A 19,957-nucleotide genomic window follows, 5' to 3' on the forward strand; every position below is an offset into this window, starting at 1 on the left:
CCAGAGCAATTAGGCAAGAGAAAGGAATAAAAGGAATCCAAATAAGGAGGGAAGAAACGAAACTCTCGCCGTTCGCAGACGACAGGATCTTACATATAGAAACCCCAAAGAATCCATCGGAAAACTTTTAGAAATAATCAACAACTATAGCAAAGTTGCAGGGTATAAAATGAACTTACCTAAATCAGTACCATTTCTATACTCTAATAACGAACTAACAGAAAAAGAACTCAAGAACACAATACCATTCACAATCGCAATAAAAAGAATAAAATAGCTTGGGGTGAATTTAACTAAGGAAGTGAAAGACCTATGCAATGAAAACTACGAGGCCTTCCTGAAAAAAATTGATGATGACATAAAGAGATGGAAATACATTCCATGCTCGTGGATTGTAAGAATAAACATAGTTAAAATGTTCATTCTACCTAAAGCAATCTACAGATTCAATGCTATCCCAATCAGAATCCCAATGACATTCTTTACAGAAATAGAACAAAGAATCCTAAAATTCATATGGGGCAACAAAAGACCCTGAATTGCTAAAGCAATCCTGAGAAAAAAGAACACAGCTGGAGGCATCACAATCCCTGACTTCAAAACATACAAAGCTACAGTAATCAAAACAGCATGGTACTGGTGCAAAAACAGATGCACAGATCAATGGAACAGAATTGAAAGCCCAGAAATAAAACCACACATCTATAGACAGCTAATCTTTGACAAAGGAGCTGAGGGCTTAGAATGGAGAAAAGAAAATCTTTTCAACAAGTGGTGCTGGGAAAACTGGACAGCCACGTGTAAAAGAATGAAAATTCACCATTCTTTTTCACCATTCACAACAATAAACTCAAAATGGATCAAATCCAAAATAATCATGATACCAAAACTATTAATGTAATTTACCACATTAACAAATCAAAAGTGAAAAATTATACAGTTATTTCAGATGCAGAGAAAAAGTTGATAAAAATATTGTTTCACCGTTAAGAAATAAAATTCATGGTATATTAGAAATAGAAGAGAATATCCTTAACATGATAAAGAGCATCTTTAAAATGAAAAGGATGACCTTAATGGGAAAATATTAGAAGAATTTTCCTTAAAATCAGAAATGAAGATACAACCACCGCTTTTTTCCCAACATTCTATTTGATGTCTCAGCAAGTATAATAAAAAATCAGGATAAATTGTACACATAAGGACTACAAAGAAGAAAATAAACTATCTTTATTTGAAATAATATTATTTACTTAGAAACCCCTAATACTACAGAAAAAATTAAATAGAGGAATTTAGCAATATGGATAAACAGAATAATAGTACACAAAACTGAATTCTGTTTTTTATACCAATGGCAAACAAGTAGAAAACATAATTAATAAGATACTATTTCCAATAATATCAGAAAATATCAAGTACCTATATATATATATATTAATTACATATATATAATAAAACTCAGTACTCCTCAGAAATTATACAGCATTATTAAGAGACATTAGATGAGAACTAAATAAATGGATAACCATAGCATAGTCAGAGTTAAGAAGAGTTTGTAGGATTGGCCTGGTGGTGCAGCAGTTAAGTTTGCATGTTCTGCTTCTCAGGTGTGGACATGGCACCACTTGGAAAGCCATGCTGTGGTAGGCATCCCATGTATAAAGTAGAGGAAGATGGGCACTGATGTTAGCTCAGGGCCAGGCTTCCTCAGCAAAAAGAGGAGGACTGGCAGTAGTTAGCTCAGGGCTAATCTTCCTCAAAAACAAAAAATTTAAAAAAAAGAAGAGTTTGTAACATAAAAAAGTCAATTTTCAATTTAAGTCTCAATCATATTCCCATCAATTTTGGCAAAGTTTTTCATACACAATAGAATGATTGAAAAATTCCTATGAAAGATAAAGGGCCAGAAAGAGCTTGTCAATTATTGAAAAAACCAAGGAGGGAAGACTTACCCTAGGATATATAAAGACTAATTATGAAGCTTTAGTAATTTAAAAAGTGTAGTATTAATGCAGTGAGAGAGAGATTGATAAAATAGAAAACACAGAGCAGACCTATTCATAGTGGTAGCATGTCAGGGTTTATTCAATAACTAGCATTGATAAAATAACTATCCATATGGAAAAAGGTGAAATTTTATTTATTCACGTGAAATGCCATATACAAAACAAATTCCAGTTGAATTAGAGATTTAAATGACAAAAACCAAAATTTAAAATTCGTAATGGAAAGTGCAGTTAAATACTTTTTAAACATTGGGATAGAGAAAGATTTCCTAAACAAAAACCAAAAAGCATTAAATATAATTGAAAAGATTGAAAATTTGACTATAATAATATTAAAAACTTTCAAATATCAAAATACACCTAATAGTAAAAAGACAAGTTAAAAACTGGAATAATATATTAGCAATTCACACAACTGATGAAGAATTAGTGTCAAGAATATATTAAGTATTCCTAGAAATTAAATTAAAAAAAATCCCATAAACAATCCAATAGGAAAATGGGCCAAACACATGAACAGGCATTTCACAGAAAGATGAAACACATGTGGCTAATAAACATGAAGACAAACTCCACATCCTTAGAGATAAGGAGCATACACATCAAAACCACAATGAGGTTCCATTTTATACTGCTTCCATAGCAAAGATTAAAAAGTATGACCATATCAATTGTTAGAAAGAATGTAGATATACAAATACACAAAGTCTCTTACATATTGCTGCTAGGCTTGGAAAATGTTGCAACCACTTGGAATAATGTTTTATATTATCTTTTAAAAATGAACATTCTCATACTTCACACTATTAAACATGCACACACACACACTATTGCATGGGGCCATCAAGAGCCATATATAAGTACATTAATAACAAAACTATTTGCAATGGCAAAATCTAGAAACTATTCAAATTACATCAAAAGAAGAGTGGATAAATAAACTGAGGTATAGGTTATCAACAAAATATCATATAACAATAAATACCAATTAACTAGAGCCACACTCAGAAACATTAATGTATCTTATATACATCATATAATCATTTTATACATATTATATATGCATCCTATATAATTTAAAGTGAGGAAAATCTAAGCATCACAAGATTACATAAGCATGATCTTCCTTCTATGAAGTTAAACATATCTAAAATAATGTGAACATTTTGATAGTGTACATAGATGCAATAAAACTATAGGAGAGAGAAACAATGGTATTGATGTACAAAAAAACTTTCCCTATTCTCTTAAAACACTTTATATTCAGTACATGATACTGGATCATCAACATGAGTGGACAAGTGAAAACTTTGCATATATCCATATATGAAATATTTAGAGCCGGGGGCTTCTGCTTTCAGGAATAATAAACTAGGTAACTTCTGCCAACCTTCTACTAAAGATGTATAAAAATGCTGGATAAAATATAAAAACATCTTCTGATAAATCATCAAGGATATAGCCAGACCATGAAGAATTACTAGGTGAAATCCTAGGAGAAATCAAGGTCTTGAAGATTAAGTTCAGTCTTTTTTCTCCCCCAGAAAGCATTTAGCAATCCAGAAGCAGCATCTACCAAAGTGAGCTAACATTTTGGTGGTCCCACAGGGCAAGGGGGCAAAAAATGTCCAGCTCCCTTCACACTAAAACTGAAGAGTTTGATAACCCATCCAAATTTCAAACTGACATAACAAAGGTACACAAACATAGAAGAAGATTAAAATTGAATAAACTAGTTTTTAGATGGATTGTAATCCCAAGTTTGTTACCAGGGTAGTACAGAGAACCTCCAGCCTTGAACTTGGATTAAGGTGGTCCTGAAGCAGAAGTGCCCCATTGTTCTTGGCAGAAGTAAAGGAATATCCTCTCCAGAAGAATGCAACACTGTTCTAGGCTATAAATTATTTCTACAAATAATTTTTAATATAAGAATCAGCACATAATCTAAGACAATAAGGCACACAGAGGAAACATGATACTATGTGTGACATCCAGCAGAAACAGCAGACAATAAAACCAAAGACCTGAGATGTTGAATTATTGGACACAGACTCCAATATAATTATGCTTATTTTGTTGAAATAAATAAAAGGTAAGCCTGGAAATGCAAAAAAATCTATAAAAACAGAGAATATTTGATAAAGAACCAAATACAAATTCTAGAACCAGATAATAGATAATACAATAACTGAAATTAAAAATTCAGTGGATAGGTTTGTAAGTAGATTAAATGCAGATAAAGAGAGAATCATGGACCTGGAAGGTAGGTCATAACAAATTATCAAGAATATAACACAGGGATACAAAAAAGGGAAAACACAAAAGAAAGGGTAAGAAATATAGTTGGAACAGTTAAAAAGGGCTAACATACTTATAACTGGAGTCTCAGAGAAGGAGAAGAGAGAAAATGGTGACATGGACAATATTTGAATGAATAATTGAGAATCTTCCAGAAATGGTGGAAGGTACCTATCCAGAGACTTAGGAAGATTTATGAAAACTAAGCATGATAAAATAAAAGAAATCCAAACCTATACGCATCATACTAAAAGTATAATGTTTTCATTAAATACAACACATGATCTTTTAAAAAGATGTTTTTTAAAGAAGGTAGTTCAACAGACTTCTTAATAGCAACAACAAAAGCCAGAAATCAATAGACTAATACATTCACGGCTTTTAAGGAAAAAAAGCTGTCATATAGAACTGGCATATAGAACTCTATATCAATGAAATTACCTTTCAAGAATGAAGAAAAAGTAAAGACATTAAAAAAAAAGCTTGTCACTGGCAGATCTGCATTTAATTCAGGATGAAAATGGGCAAGATAGGGGGCTGGCCCGGTGGCCCGGTGGCACTGCGGTTAAGTTCACACGTTCCTCTTCAGCAGCCCAGGATTCGCCAGTTCAGATCCCGGGTGCGGACCTATGCACCACTTGACAAGCCATGCTGTGGCAGGCACCCCACATATAAAGTAGAGGAAGATGCACACAGATGTTAGTTCGGCCCCAATCTTCCTCAGAAAAAAGAAGAGGGTTGCTATTGAATGTTAACTCAGGGTTAATCTTCCTCAAAAAAAGAAAAAAAATGGGCAAGATAGTAGTCATTTCATAAAAAGGAATTCAAATGGCCTATACATATGAAAATATGCTTGGCCTCATTAGTAACCAGAAAAATGAAAATGAAAACCACAGTAAGATACCATCGTGTTATAAAACACAACCGTGAAGAATGGCTAAAATTAAAAAGACTGATGTTTCTAAGTATTAGAGAGCGTGTAAAGTTATATTTCCAAGGATATAGGGCAAGAGGAACTCTCATGATTGCTGGTGCAAGTGCAGATGGGTAAAACCATTTCAGATAACTGGCAATTTTATTCCTGGATACCAGGATATACATACAAGAATTTTCAAAGCAGCATTCTTCATAATAGTCAAAAAGTGAGGTGAAATGTCCACCGACAGTGGAATGGATTAAGAAAAATTGTGGTGTATTCATATAATGGAATACTCTACTACACAGAAATGATAAGGAATAGGCATAGCCATGATCCAGCCACAAAATAGATGAATCTTACAAAGATAATATTGGGGTAAATAAATTTATATCCCACTTATGTAAGTTTTTTAAAAAAGGAAAAAACTAAATATTCTAAATAAACATACAAGATAAGACAATTAAAAAATTGTGAGACAAAGTTACCTCTAGGGACCAAAAGATGGGGTTACACTGGGGAGGGTTATGCTGGGGTGCTGGCAACAGAATCTATCTTGATTTGGCTGATGCTTACATGGGTGTTCACTTTATAGTGATTCATTTTAATGTACATCGTAATGCTATGTAATTTTCTTTCTGAGTTATATTTTAGGATATAAAAGGTTTAGACATGGTATTTAATCAATTCCTCGTTATTTTAAAAATGAATAGAAGTTCTAAGATATTTTTTCTTTTTCTTTTTTTTTTGAGGAAGATTATCCCTGAGCTAACTACTGCCAGTCCTCCTCTTTTTGCTGAGGAAGCCTGACCCTGAGCTAACATCCGTGCCCACCTTCCTCTACTTTTTATATGTGGGACGCCTACCACGGCATGGCGTGCCAAGCGGTGCCATGTCCACACCCGGGAACCGGGCCAGCAAACCCCGGGCGGCTGAGAAGCGGAACAAGCGAACTTAACTGCTGCGTCACCTGGCCGGCCCCATAAGATATTTTTCCTGTACTCCAATGACTTGTGTGCATCTCTTGGAAATTTTTCACTCAACTTTTGATCTTATGGGATTATCTAATATTGAAGAAATTAGAAAATATTTATTGCTACGCATGTAATATATGTATTGGAAAACACATGATAGCTATGTTACAAAATGAGGCATTCATTAAATATTAAAAAATAACTTTGAGGAAATGTAGTTATCATAAGACATTTCTTGAATCTGCAGGGAACATTTATTAGCCATAATGATATAAACACTGATCGTTGCTGTAACTACAAAATGGAAGATAACTATATTGGAACAGTGGAAGAAGGGAAAGTGCTAGATAGTGCTGAAAAATATTTACCTGCTGTATCAGGTGATGAATAAATATTGTCTAACACTGAGGAGTCAAAAGAGTGGTAAAACATGGATTTAAAGTTAGCAGAAATATTAAATCTGAAAGAGCTAAGAATAGTTATCTCTGAGCAGTAGAACTGGGAAAATGGGAAGGGAATAAATATTTTGTGACAAGTATTCTGCTATTTGATGTGTAAATTATTTTCGTGTATTACTTTCTTGAATAGCACTCTCTTCTGGGTGCCTACGCTGATATTCCCCACTCCCCCAACGTCTCCTGAATTAGGTGTCCCTTCTAGGTTATGACAACGTTCATCTGCATGACTCCCTCTCCTTATCTCTACGTTTTAATTTTCACATTTCAAGTAAGTGTGTGTGTACATGATTTTCATTAATCCTGATCAACATTATCGTACTTTTCCAGTCCGAGAACTATCTTTTTTCAACTCTAGAAAGTTTTCATCTTCTCATTTTATTGTGAAAAATTGTACATATACAAAGTGTATAAGACGTATGCATTCAGTATAAAGAATGATAATAAATCAACATTTAGGTACCCATTCATGCACAATAATAATACAGATTACTCAAGGAAATAAGCATCATCTTATTATTGTTCCTTGTCGTATAGTCTCTAAGCCTAGTTATCTGGCTCTTCTGGAGGTTTTGAGAGCCATATAACATCTATTCACACATTTCTTTCTGCTTAATTTAGCCATGATTTTTGTTGCATAACACTAAGTATTCTGACTTATAGAAATACAGATTAATGTTTTACCTTTATGATATTTCATAGCATAATATCTTGGATATTGTTTTGCTTAAATCATAAAACAAGTAACCAAAAGAAAGTGACAATTTCCGTATCAGTTATTTATTTTTGACTGAAATCTTGCAAGATCTTTGTGGCTTAAAATAACAAGTTATTATTTCTTGAAATTCTTTGTTTTGACTGGGCTCAGGTGGGCGATTCTTCTGTTCCATGTGGTTTTGTTTGAGTCAGTTATATGACTGCATTTACCTGAGAGTGTTGGTGGGCTAGATCATCCAAGATGGCATCACCTACATGTCCATTGCCTCAAACGAACCAGCTGGAGGAGCTGGCGGCTGAAGGGCCTCCTCTCCATCAGAGTTCTTGAATTTCTTATACACATTCGGCCCTCCAGACCCGCAGGTTCCACATCCGTGGATTCAAGTAAACGTGGATAGAAAGGTCTAGGATGGCTACATCTATGCTGAACATGGACAGGCTTTTTTTCCTTGTCATTATTCCCTAAACATTGCAGTATAACCTTTATAGTAGTTGCATAGCATTTATATTGTATTAGGTATTTTAAGTAATCTAGAGATGATTTAAAGTGTATGGGAGGATGTGCATAGGTTATATGCAAATACTATGTCATTAAATACAAGGGACGTGAGCATCCGCTCATTTTGGTCTTGACAGAGTGTCCTGAAACAAGTCCCCCCGGATATTGAGGGATGTCTGCAGTGGTTCAGGGCTCCAAGAAACTAAAAGCAAAAGCCGCCAGCCCTCTTAAGGGCTGGGCCCATAACTGGCCCAGTCACATATACATGTTTTATTGGTTAAAATAAGCCAAAAGGCCAAACCAGATTCAATAGAATGGAGAACAGACTCTGTTTTTGGTGGGAAGAGTAGAATACGTGTAACCATTTGGGAGGAATTGCTGATAGCCATATTTTAAAAACAATTTACCACAGTCTTCCCTCTGGCCACAAAAATTTACATCCCTCCCCTGTACAAAATACTCTTGCCTTCTCCTCCAGAAGTCTCAACTCTTTATAGCATCAGCTCAAGTCCTGATCTTGTCACCTAAATCAGGTCTAGATGTAGATGGGGCAACTCAGGCAAAGTTCCTTCTCATCTGAAGACCTGTGAACTAAATGGGTAAGATATTATCCCCACCTCAACATCCAATGTACCATGATGAGGCACGGATAGGAAAACTGCAATAGACATTCCCAATCGAAAGAGGCGGGGGAAGTGATGCAGGGCACATGGAACTCACTGATCCATAGAAATTCTGAAATCTATCTGAGTACATACTATTAGGACCCCCTACTCCAGGGGTGGAGATGTTTATTGATTAGGGCCCGTGTCTGTCCTTATGAGCTAATGCACTATCTTCTTGATTCTTGTCTCTGCTCTCTGTCCCTCTGAGTCACCCTTCCTTTTCCCTAATAAATGGCCCAGGTTTGTACTTGAGTACTTTTCTCAGCCTGATTCCTGCCTGTGCTAGGTTGAGGCCCAGAGGCATTTTTTTTTTCCTTTTTGAACTCTCTCTGTCCATTTTACTCCAAGCCGACAGTACTTTTACCAGTAAAATTTTCTGTAAAGCACTGACTACTTTCTATAAATATTATTCAGGTTGAGGTCATGCTCAAAGTCATATGCATGGTTCCCTTGGAGACAGACCTCTGTCTACTTCGACAAGGTCGAGATTCTGAGAAGAATGTCCTTCAGCTTCTTAGAAGCCTTTTGCCTGACTGAGAGGAGCATCTACAAGCCAACACCTTAAATCTTTCTGAGGTCTTAACAAAGGGCCTTAGAGCTGCATTCTTGATTGGATATTCACCTTTGACCTTCAGGTCATATTTTATAGGTAATGCCCTGGGTTTGATTTTTTTCCCCTGAGGTCATTTTACATTTTTTGGCCAGCTGGAAAGACTGTTCAGGGCCTTCTGTATTTCCTTTAAATTCTGCTAGAAAATTAAAGAGTTTCTTCTTTAGCTCAAATTTTTTTATTGAAGTATAATTGACATGCAATATCTTATTAGTTTCTGGTGTACATCATAGTGACTTGATATTTATATATATTACAAAATGATCACCATGATGCCTATTTACCATCTGTCACCATACAAAGTTAATATAATATTTTGACTATATTCCCTATGCTGTACATTACATCCCAGTGACTCTTTATTTTATAAACGGAAGTTTGTATTTCTTAATACCCTTCACCTATTTCACCAGCCCCCCAACCCTTCCTGTCTCTGGTAATCACGAGTTTGTTTCTTGTATCTATGAGTCTGTTTTTGTTTCATTTTAATTGTTTGTTTTGCTTTTTAGATTCTACATATAAGTGAAATCATATGGTATTTGTCTTTCTCTATCTGCCTTATTTGGCTTAACATAATACCCTCTAGGTCCATCCATGTTGTTGCACATGGCAAGATTTCATTCTTTTTTATGGCTAAGTAATATTCCATCATGTATTTATATACCACATCTTCTTTATCCATTCATCCATCAAAGGCACTTAGGTTGTTTCCATATCTTGGCTACTGTAAATAATACTGCAGTGAACATAAGGATGCATATATCTCTTTGAATTAGTGTTTTTGTTTTCTTCAGATAAATACCCAGAAGTGAAATTGCTGGATCACATGGCAGTTCAATTTTAAGGAACCTCCATACTATTTTCCATGGTGGCTGCACCAATTGACGTTCTCACCAACAGTGTATCAGAATTCCCTTTTCTCTACATCCTTACCAACACTGTTATTTCTTGTCTTTTTAATAATAGCCATTCTGACAGGTGTGAGGTGGTATCTCACTGTGGCTTTGATTTGCATTTCCCTGATGATTAGTGATGCTGAGCATCTTTTCATATGCCTGTTGGCCATCTGTATGTCTTCTTTGGAAAAATGTCTATTCAAGTCCTCTATTTTTTAATCAGGTTGTTTGGGTTTTTTGATATTGAGTTGTGTGAGTTCTTTAAATATTTTGGATATTAACCTCTTATTAGATGTATGATCTGCAAATATCTTCTCCCATTCCATAGGTTGTGTTTTTGTTTTGTTGATGGTTTCCTTCACTGTGCAGAACTTTTTAGTTTGATGTAGTCCCAGTTGTTTACTTTTCCTATCATTACCCTTGCCTGAGGAGACTGGTCCAAAAAATATATTGCTAAAATAGTTGTCAAAGAGCTGACTGTCTATGTATTCTTCTAGGAGTTTTACAATTTCAGGTCTTACATTCAAGTCTTTAATTCATTTTGAGTGAATTTTTGTTTACAGTGTAAGATAGTGGTACAGTTTCATTCTTTTCCATGCAGCTGTCCAGTTTCCCAACAAGATTTATTGAAGAGATTGTCTTGTCTCCATTTTATATTCTTGCCTTCGTTGTCATAGATTAATTTACCATATAAGCATGAGTTTAATTCTGGGCTCTCTATTCAACTCCACTGATCTATGTGTCTGTTTTTGTGCCAGTACCATACTTCTTTGATTAATGTAGATCTGTAGCATAGTTTGGAATCAGGGAGTGTGATACCTCCAGCTTTGTTCTTTCCCAAAATTGCTTTGAATATTTGGGGTCTTTTGTGGCTCCATACAAATTTCAACATTCTTTGTACTAGTTCTGTGAAAAATGCCATTGGTATTTTGATGGGGATTACACTGAGTGTGTAGTTTGCTTAGGATAATACGGACAGTCTAAAGATAGCAATTCTTCCAATTCGTAAACACACTATATATCTTGCCATTTATTTGCATCATCTTCAATTTCTTTCATCAGAGTCTCATAGTTTTAAGAGTACAAATATTTCGCCTCCCTGGTTAAATTCGTTGCTAGGCATTTTATTCTTTTTGACGAAATTATAAATGAGATTGTTTTATTAATTTCTCTTTCTGATAGCTTGTTATTAGTGTGTAGAAACACAACTGATTTCTGTACATTAATTTGTATCCTGCAACTTTATTGAATTCATTTATTAGTTCTCATAGGTTTTGGTGGAGTCTTTAGGGTTTTCTATATATAGCATTTTGTTGTCTGCAAATACTGACAGTTTTACTTCTTCATTTCCAATTTGGATCCCTTTTATTTCTTTTTCTTGCCTAATTTCTTTGGCTAAGACTTCACATACTGTGTTGAATAAAAGTGGCAGAAGTGGGCATTCTTGTCTTGTTCCTGATCCTAGAGGAAAAGCTCTGAGCTTTGCAACATTTAGTATGATGTTATGTGTGGGTTGTCACACATGGCCTTTATTATATTGAGGTATGTTTCCTCCATACCCACTTCGTTGAGATTTAGCTCAATTTTCTCACAATACTTTATCATATGTGATTATACTAAGGCAAATGACACCCAACATTCTTTCAGAAAATTTTCTAAGCTAGTTTCACAATTTCACTAAGTACATTTTCCATCTTCCATGTTATTTTTAGTGACACTATTATCAAAATTCTGTTTCTTCTTCCAATACTCAACAGAGATTTCATCATTGACTTCCTGATCTCTACTAAGAGTCTCCATGTAACCTTTCCAAACCTCTGCCTACCATCGGTTCCAAAGAAAAGGGCAAATTTTGGCTTATGATAGAACCTGACTTCCAGTACTACTTTTTGTATTAGATATCCCTTTCCACAAAATAAACCATTCTAGAACTTATTGACCTAAAATAACAATAATGTATTATTTCTCATGATTTTGTGGGTTGGCTGGTCTCAGCAAGGTAATTTTTCTGTTCCCTATAGTGTTGACAGTGGCCATTCACGTGGGTGCATTCAGGAGAGAGCTTGACTGGGAGCTGGAGTGACAAAAAATGACTTACCCATATGACTGTTGTCTCAGCCATGTGACTGGAGTGGCTGAGAGCTGGCTGCACCTTCTCCCCAACAAGCTAGTCTGACTTTTTATGTGAAGGCTTATAGCTCCAAGAGAAACTGCCAGTTCTCTGAAAGCGTAGGCCTGAAGCTAGCAAAGTGTCACCTCTGCTGCGTTCTATTTATCAAATCAAGTCACAGGCCTGCCCAGATTCAAAGAAAAAGAGAAAGGAACTCTGTCTTTTATTGAGAGGAGCATCATGAATGTACAGTAAGGGAAGGAAGTCTTAACATCTGTATTAAAGGAAAATCTACTGCAATTATAGACTATGATAATTGCTTTAAAGGAAATACAATGGAGTAATGAACTAGAAGGACTAAAAGGCACTAATTTAGATAGGTTGGATGGGGAAGGACTCTGAATGCTGAAGGATGAAAATAAGCTAATCATATAAAGGTAGCAGAAGAGCTTCTGAGCAAAAAGAACAAATCAATAAATTGGCCTTTACAAAAATTTGGAAGAGACAAGATATTTACTTTGAATAGGGTTGGGATAGTGAAGAGGGAATGATAGAAGTAGAATTAGGATTTTTTTAGGAGAAAAAATTGAAGATATTTATCAAAGGGTATATAGATACTCTTGAGGGAGACAAGAGTATCAAAGGCAATGCCTAATTTTCTGTTTTAAGGAACTGCATTGATGAGGTACCATTTACTGAGACAGAAAATGCTGTTTTCTTTTCTTCTTTTACTTTTCTTTTATTTGACTTGTGAGATGGAAAGGAGGACATAAGGTCATGAGTTTACTTTTGATAATGTTGGCCTTTGAAACACCTGGGTGGAAATATCCAGTGAGCAATTAGTTAGGTGAATATGGAGCCACAGAGAATGTCTGGTGGAGGATATAAATTGTGGAATCATCAGAGCATAGATGTAATTGTAAAAGTCTAGACAGATACTTACAACATTTCGCATCATTTAAAAAATTTCATTTATTATCTTAACAAGTTCCTACAATAAACTACATTAGTCCACAAAAATACAGCAGCTGATAAAATGTCAATTTCCATACATCTAATGATTTCCTCTTTGTCTTTGTCTATAAATGGATTATAATTATTAGCCTCTTATCACTTTCAGCACTTTGGTTTTTTAAATTATTTTTTAAATAAGGATTCAAGTAATGCACAAATTACTGACGAGAAAGGCATGACAATGATACTGAAACAGAACTGTTGGCTGTCCATCAGCAATACCAAAAAGGAGGTCAAAATTCTTATTGGTCATCTCATATATGAGATCCAAAATTTGTGGTGAATTGAAAATGTCATGATGTAAAACATACAGAATGTTCACCTATAAAATGCATGAAGATTGAGATGATCCTACATATAAACCTGTATACAATCAAAATATTTCCTATCTGATGGACTTATTTAGTAAATGAGTGATGTCTGGATAACCGATTAACCATTCGGAAAAAATAAAGAAGTTAGTTTACTACACATGACAGGAAATCAATTCCAGAGAACTTAAATATAAAAGATCTCAATATAAAAACTTAAAACTGCTTGAGAAATATTTACTTAATTCTAGAACAGAGAGCCCAAGAATGTCAAAAAAGCAAAAAGCGAAAATGAAAATCAAAGGATTGGAGCATATGTAAATCAAATTCTTCCATAATAAAATTAAAAAATACAAAAATTTAAAAGGCAAAGAGAGAGAAAAAGTAATTACACTATATGACACAAAACAGCTAATATCAAAATACATTGAGCACTTAAAAGTCAGTAAAGTTACAGATGACCATCCTCATGGAAAAGAGGATAAAAGAAATAAAGAAGAATTTCAAAAAGGAAAGGAAACTATCAAAACACACAAAAATTATTCAATCTCACTAGGAATCAAAATTATAAAATAAAACAATTAGGAATCATTTTGCCCACTTAAAAATCTGTTTGTACTCAATATGCATTTCCCACTCATTTACAAAATATTTGACTTGGACTCTGCTTGCTGGAAGGTAAACTGCACAGAACAAAAAGATCATGAAAAACAATCTGCATCTATTTGAACTTCACATTTCCAATTCTGAGAATTGGAAGAATAATAATTAGAAGAACAGTTACAATAATAATTATGAAGTGCACTAGACATGTGCACAAAATTCTGGTCATTAAAATGATAAGTATAGAATAACCGAAATGATAGAGAATCACTTAAATAATATTAGTACCTATACAGAAAGACATCCAGCAAGATCCATCCCAAAATATTTTCAGAAGTTAACTCTGGTCATGAGATTTCTTTTTCTTTTGTTTTTGCCTATTATTGTTTCCTAATTTTTCTGTGGATATAACAAGGGTAATTTCCTTTCGTTAAAAGTACTCAGACATATTTCAAGCATTAATTTAGAGCCCATGAGCCATACAGATACACTTACTCTCCCAGAAAAACAATCTCGGTGTTGATTTCCCCTGACTTATGGCGGAGAAAGTTCCTCAGGAAAGCAGCCACACTGTCAACAGTTATATTTCCGCATACCACGATGAACCTAGGTAGCAAGAACACGTGAGGTGGATCATCTGAGGGAAAGAAGTGTCTTCCTGTCTAGATTTGGTGATGGATTATTAGCTTAAAATTAGTTTTAAATAAATTTGGTATTTGGATCACATAGATTTTAAAAATACAAACACCAAGGACTGCATCTCCAATATAAAAAAGAAACACCAGATTTCTCTAGTCCCTAGCTCATCTCATATAGGGTATGAATCCACACATTTTAATTACACATAGCTCTTCAGGAATGCAACAATAATTACCGTATTTGCTAGATTCTTCACAGTTATTTATAACTTGTGATGGACTTGAACAAGTATTATTTCACTTCATTTTCCACTTGATTCCTGATTGGCTCATATGGTCTTTCTTCGCTGAGGAACAACTGGGGCTTGAAATGGTTCACTGATTTTCCCATAGTCAAATACTGTGGCTATGGTAGCATTAGATTCTAGGTTATTTTGGTTTATCTTCCACATCCAAAATTATCTAGTAGCCACAGCAAAATGAGTCCAATGGAGAGACATCTAGGACCGGTGCAAAAATCTATGCATGGAGCTTTTATGGTGAAAAATAGCTGTCAATTTCCTTAGGCTTAATATACATAAAGAAGCTATTTTTCTCCCCATTAGTCATTTAAGGAAACAAAGCAAAATTTTAACCTAACTTAACCTTAAATTTTCCAGACCTTGTTGGCTGATTTAGCATGTGTCCTATATCCCTTTTCTGAGATGAATTGGGTCAGACTTTGGCTTATCTAGTTTATTTGTTTTGCATTTGTTTCATTATTTTTTCTTTTTGTTTTCCTCATCATACTCCTAGGTCAATCTCTGTTTTCAACCAACTGCATTAGGAGACCACTCCAAGGAGTTTATTTCCATTGCGCCTCTTTCCTCTTCAGTAGATAGAGACTAAATAAAAAAGAATCACTCCAAATTTAAGATCTCCAATTCATTCTTTTCTTCTCCGGGATCAAAAAGCATAATGGAAACTGAGGTAACATATATCCAATGAGAAGCAGTGTGAAAACGACTCCAACTCCAGTTCACCCTGGGAGCAAATGACCGTGCCGTGGCCAAAACAGGAGATCCACGAGGTATTGGAGAAAAGTATGAAGTTGCTCCACACTCTAGCAAACCTCTGCCCGTGAATGAGCCCCATATAGTTTAAGAAAGTTTTGGCTAAGACAACCGAGGTGAGTTATTTTAAGTTTGAACCACAGCTTTAATTTGGTCCACTATGTAAAGTTAGCCATAAGTTAACCACATGATGAAAATGAATATGACAGTTAGTAATGGATATAAGAGAACAGTGATAAGGAATGTAGAAATATTACCACAATCAATAATATCTCACAGTGAATGACATTATCTGTCATTTTTGTTGACTTAGTGCTCTTACAAGCATCTGTACAGTAGTTTGTACCAAGGAGCAATCATCATCTTATCGTATTCATTGTAGCACGGCCCTCTATGGTGAATGAAACACCTTGCCAATATATTCACCCAGGCCAGACAACAGGTGTTTGGAGTGACTAGTAGAATATCCTAAACTGTAGAAATTATGCTTGAAAGCCACTTACTTCTTCCCCTTGAGCACTCCATAGGAACTGGTATATTTCCTCTTGTTAGCAAAGAGTTCCACCATTTCAGGGACATAGTTTGCAAATAGTATCTAAAATGATCAGAAAATAAAATTAGGTCTCATTATTTTCAAGGACGCCCCAAATTTCTGAGATTATAAAGGAGAAAGAAGGTATGTAAAACTTTCTCTCATCTAGGTGGAGCACGACTGTGAACTGTATTTTTAAAAGGGAGACCATTTCTCCTCCTTACTTCAGCCTTTGGATTTGGTTAAAATTTAATAAAATACTTTTGAGCATTCAAAATGATGAAAGCAAGGACAAGCAGTAAGGCGACCTCCCTGGCCAGTTTTTCTCTTCGTCACCTCTAACTGCCCTTCTGACTCTTTGATTTTATATTCTTTGAGTCCTTGGGAAAATAAAGCTTCTGGGGTTAGGGGAAAAAGACTGAGATGAGGAGATGTAGCAGTTGTGGACAGGGGAATATCAGGAAGGCAGAGAGTTCAGAACTCTGTCATGGATTTTAAGGAATTGAAATTAAAGTCACTAAAGGAAGAGGAGGCTTCCTTTGTCTGTGACACACTCCTGAATCAAGCACAGATGTTCACTTACCTGAAGTAAAATGAAGTCTAGAGAGCACTTACTCATTTGAGCTGGAAAGAACATTCTTTAGATCAAATCTCAAATACCCTTCCTCTTTGGAAGAATGACTTTAATTTGATGGACAAACGACGAAGGAAGATACCGTTGCTCAAGTCAGCATAGAGACTCACAGGGAAACTCTGCTCTCCTATGTCTACCATGCTTCATCCCTGGCAACCAAGTGATTACATCATGTGCTCCAGGGGATGCAGTTTGGAAAATTTGGGATCCCGGGAACTTTTCATTTTCATTTGAGACCTGCTCTAAATCAATGCAACATTCCCTCTCAAACCTCTATTGCTTTATTTCTCACTATAAACCAAATGTTTTTGGTTTACGTAGTTATATTCAAAGATATTAAAAATATTCTTCACCAAACTCCCCAGGGTGAAGAACATGATGAAGGTCCGTCCTAGGGCTGTCTTGGCTACCACATCTCCGAAGCCAACAGTTGACGTCGTTGCCATGACCAGGTAAATGGACTCAAAATAGGATATGTTCTGTGAATTTCTACCTTTGAGCCAGGGATCACCAGAATTTTCCACCTGTCCAAAGAGAAAAGACTAAGGAAAGATCTCTGAATGGAATCCAAGGGAAACTTTACAAAGAATAGGCAAAACATTGGATTAATTTCACCTTAACTCAATCCAAATGCAATATTAAATGATTCTCAGGCTGTTGTGAAGGGTTCGCAAATTGTGGGTAGTGACAGTAAAGTCTTGTTTTCCATCATTGTGATTATTGGTGAAACCTGAGGGGGCATGTAGCTTGAGCCCACATTGGGAATGCTCCACAGAGGGGTGGCTGCCCACATCTCTTTTCATGTGGGCACATCATTGTATCCTGAAGCCATGAGACTCCAAAGGCTCTCAGATTGAGCAATTATTATTCATTCTTATTTTTCACCAGATCAGGATTGTCATTAAGGAAAGAAGCACTTAAATGGCCACTTCATTTTAGTGAGTTTAAGCACATGAATGCTAGTGTCTAAGGAAGAGCAAACAAACAAGTTTTCCAAGTTATTTCCCCACTTCTCCCCAAAAATCCTCTCAGGAATTAAAAAACTCTGAAAAATATTTTCCTCTGATTTTCCCCCAAGTCTTCACATTTTAAGGAAACTAAATTTATCAGATCATCTTTTCTATGTTAAATAAATAGAATAACTTATATAAGTTATAAAACTTTATATTTATAGTATATATAAACGTATAAATATAGAATATATATTCTATATAACATATAATAATTATAAATAATGTATACAATTTTCCTTTGTTCTTCCATTTGGAGACTTTTTTCCCAAATACCTCACATATTCCCTAGATGTTTTCCATTCCTATCTAGCATAAACATGATAAAATTCTAGAGATGCCTGGGGAAAGTAGTTTTTTTGTTTTGTTGTTAGGAAGTAGAATGGAAATTAGAAATAATGGAGTATGCTCAAGTATTTGATCAATTTTTAAAAGTGGTGTGCCAAGTCCTGACCCTTTCTTAAATTTGATGAGTAGCTTAAGAGTGTGGCATTCTAGAATACCCTACTCCAAAATAAGAACGAGATTGTTTGTCTATACATAACTCCCGTGGCTGGTAGAGGATTTTGTTGCAAAGTCTGCTAACCTGCTTCCACCAACTTCTGGAGACTTTACTATTTTCTGAGACTAGTGAACTATAAGAAAACCAAGTTTAAATCACACAGACTTAAATCATTCTTTTTTTTTTTTTTTTTTAAGGTGTACATGAGTTGCTCGGAACAGCTTCCTTTAAACTAAAACCCTGTAGTTTCTTTTACAACATCTTAGCACAGGGATTCAATCAAATTCTTGCACAAGATGATGTACAAACTAAAACTAAATTTATTTAAACCTGGAAATCTCCCTCAGAGTAAGTTAAACAACACTTTAAGGTTTAATTCACTCTTTTTGGGAGTATTACTTTGGTCTTTCAAATCCTTCCCCATCCCCCAGCACCTTTCTAAGAGCTGGCAGCCTCCTTCTGGTCTGCTTGCTCACTCTGCTCTTCCTCAACCATGTTAGCAACAACTCATCAGCCCCAGATGGGAAAGAAGTTAAAAGTTAAGATAAAGGGTTATGGGCTGATGTTAAAATATTAAATTATTATCTATTTTTAACTCCATATTTCAAAACTGAAATTTTATGTTTTCAAACTTCATGCTTCAACTTTAGATAAGATATGCCATGGAGGAGGATATAAGGACACCCTGTCATCTCCTCTTACCTCCCCCTCATTTGTATTAGTTATATTATTTTTCCATCGTACATGTGTGCTCCAGTCTGCAACCATAATTCCCTTGGTTACATCTTTGTTCTATTTTAAACTCATTCAGTAATCGCCACCACTACTTTTTATCATGGTTGCTCGATTCCTGAGTTCTTAGTTTTGATTCATCTCCTATGTGGCTGGATATTCTCATTAAGATACTATTTTTTCTTGGTGAGGAAGATTGCTGCTGAGCTAACACCTGTGGCAGTCTTCCTCTATTTTATGTGGGATACCACCACAGCATGGCTTGATGAGTGGTGTTAGGTTCACGCCCCGGCTCCAAACCTGGGCTGCTGAAGTGGGGCACACGAACTTAACCACTACACCACTTGGCCGGCCCCACTTTTATAAGGGCTCATAGGTGCTCTTTCCTCTTTCATGCTTAAAATAACAGGATAGGTTACACTTCTGCACAAACTTTGTGGACACTACTCAATTGTCTCCTGGTACTGATTGATGTTGCCAAGAAATCTGAGGCTAGTTTCATTTTTTCCTCCCCTCATATTGACCTTACTTTGTTCTTCTTGGATTTTCCCCTTATCCTTGAAGGTCAGTAACTGCCCCAAACTATGATTAAAATAAATAATTTAGGGTTATTTTTCCTGGGATACAGTATACCCTTTAATCCACAGATTTGAGACTTTATTTTAAAACACTTTTCTGGTGCCATTTACTGTGTCCTCCTCTTCAGGATCACTCATTTCATAGTAGGTTGAATCAATATGACCCATCTTTCATGTTTCCTCTCTACAATCATTTGAGGAT

General features: G+C 35.4%; 1 protein-coding gene across 1 annotated transcript in view; it reads right to left on the reverse strand.

The window, feature by feature from the left end:
- The window catches only part of KCNU1 (potassium calcium-activated channel subfamily U member 1), a 150,402-nt gene that overhangs the window by 103,953 nt on the left and 26,492 nt on the right, over positions 1-19,957 (reverse strand). The window contains exons 8-10 of the mRNA XM_070598090.1: positions 17,287-17,457; positions 16,271-16,362; positions 14,573-14,683 (exon numbers count right to left, since the gene is read on the reverse strand). Coding sequence (XP_070454191.1) covers positions 14,573-14,683; positions 16,271-16,362; positions 17,287-17,457 — 374 coding nt within the window. The remainder of the gene's footprint in view (positions 1-14,572; positions 14,684-16,270; positions 16,363-17,286; positions 17,458-19,957) is intronic.

This window comes from Equus przewalskii, chromosome 28, assembly GCF_037783145.1.
Source record: "Equus przewalskii isolate Varuska chromosome 28, EquPr2, whole genome shotgun sequence".
In the NCBI taxonomy this organism is placed as follows: domain Eukaryota; kingdom Metazoa; phylum Chordata; class Mammalia; order Perissodactyla; family Equidae; genus Equus; species Equus przewalskii.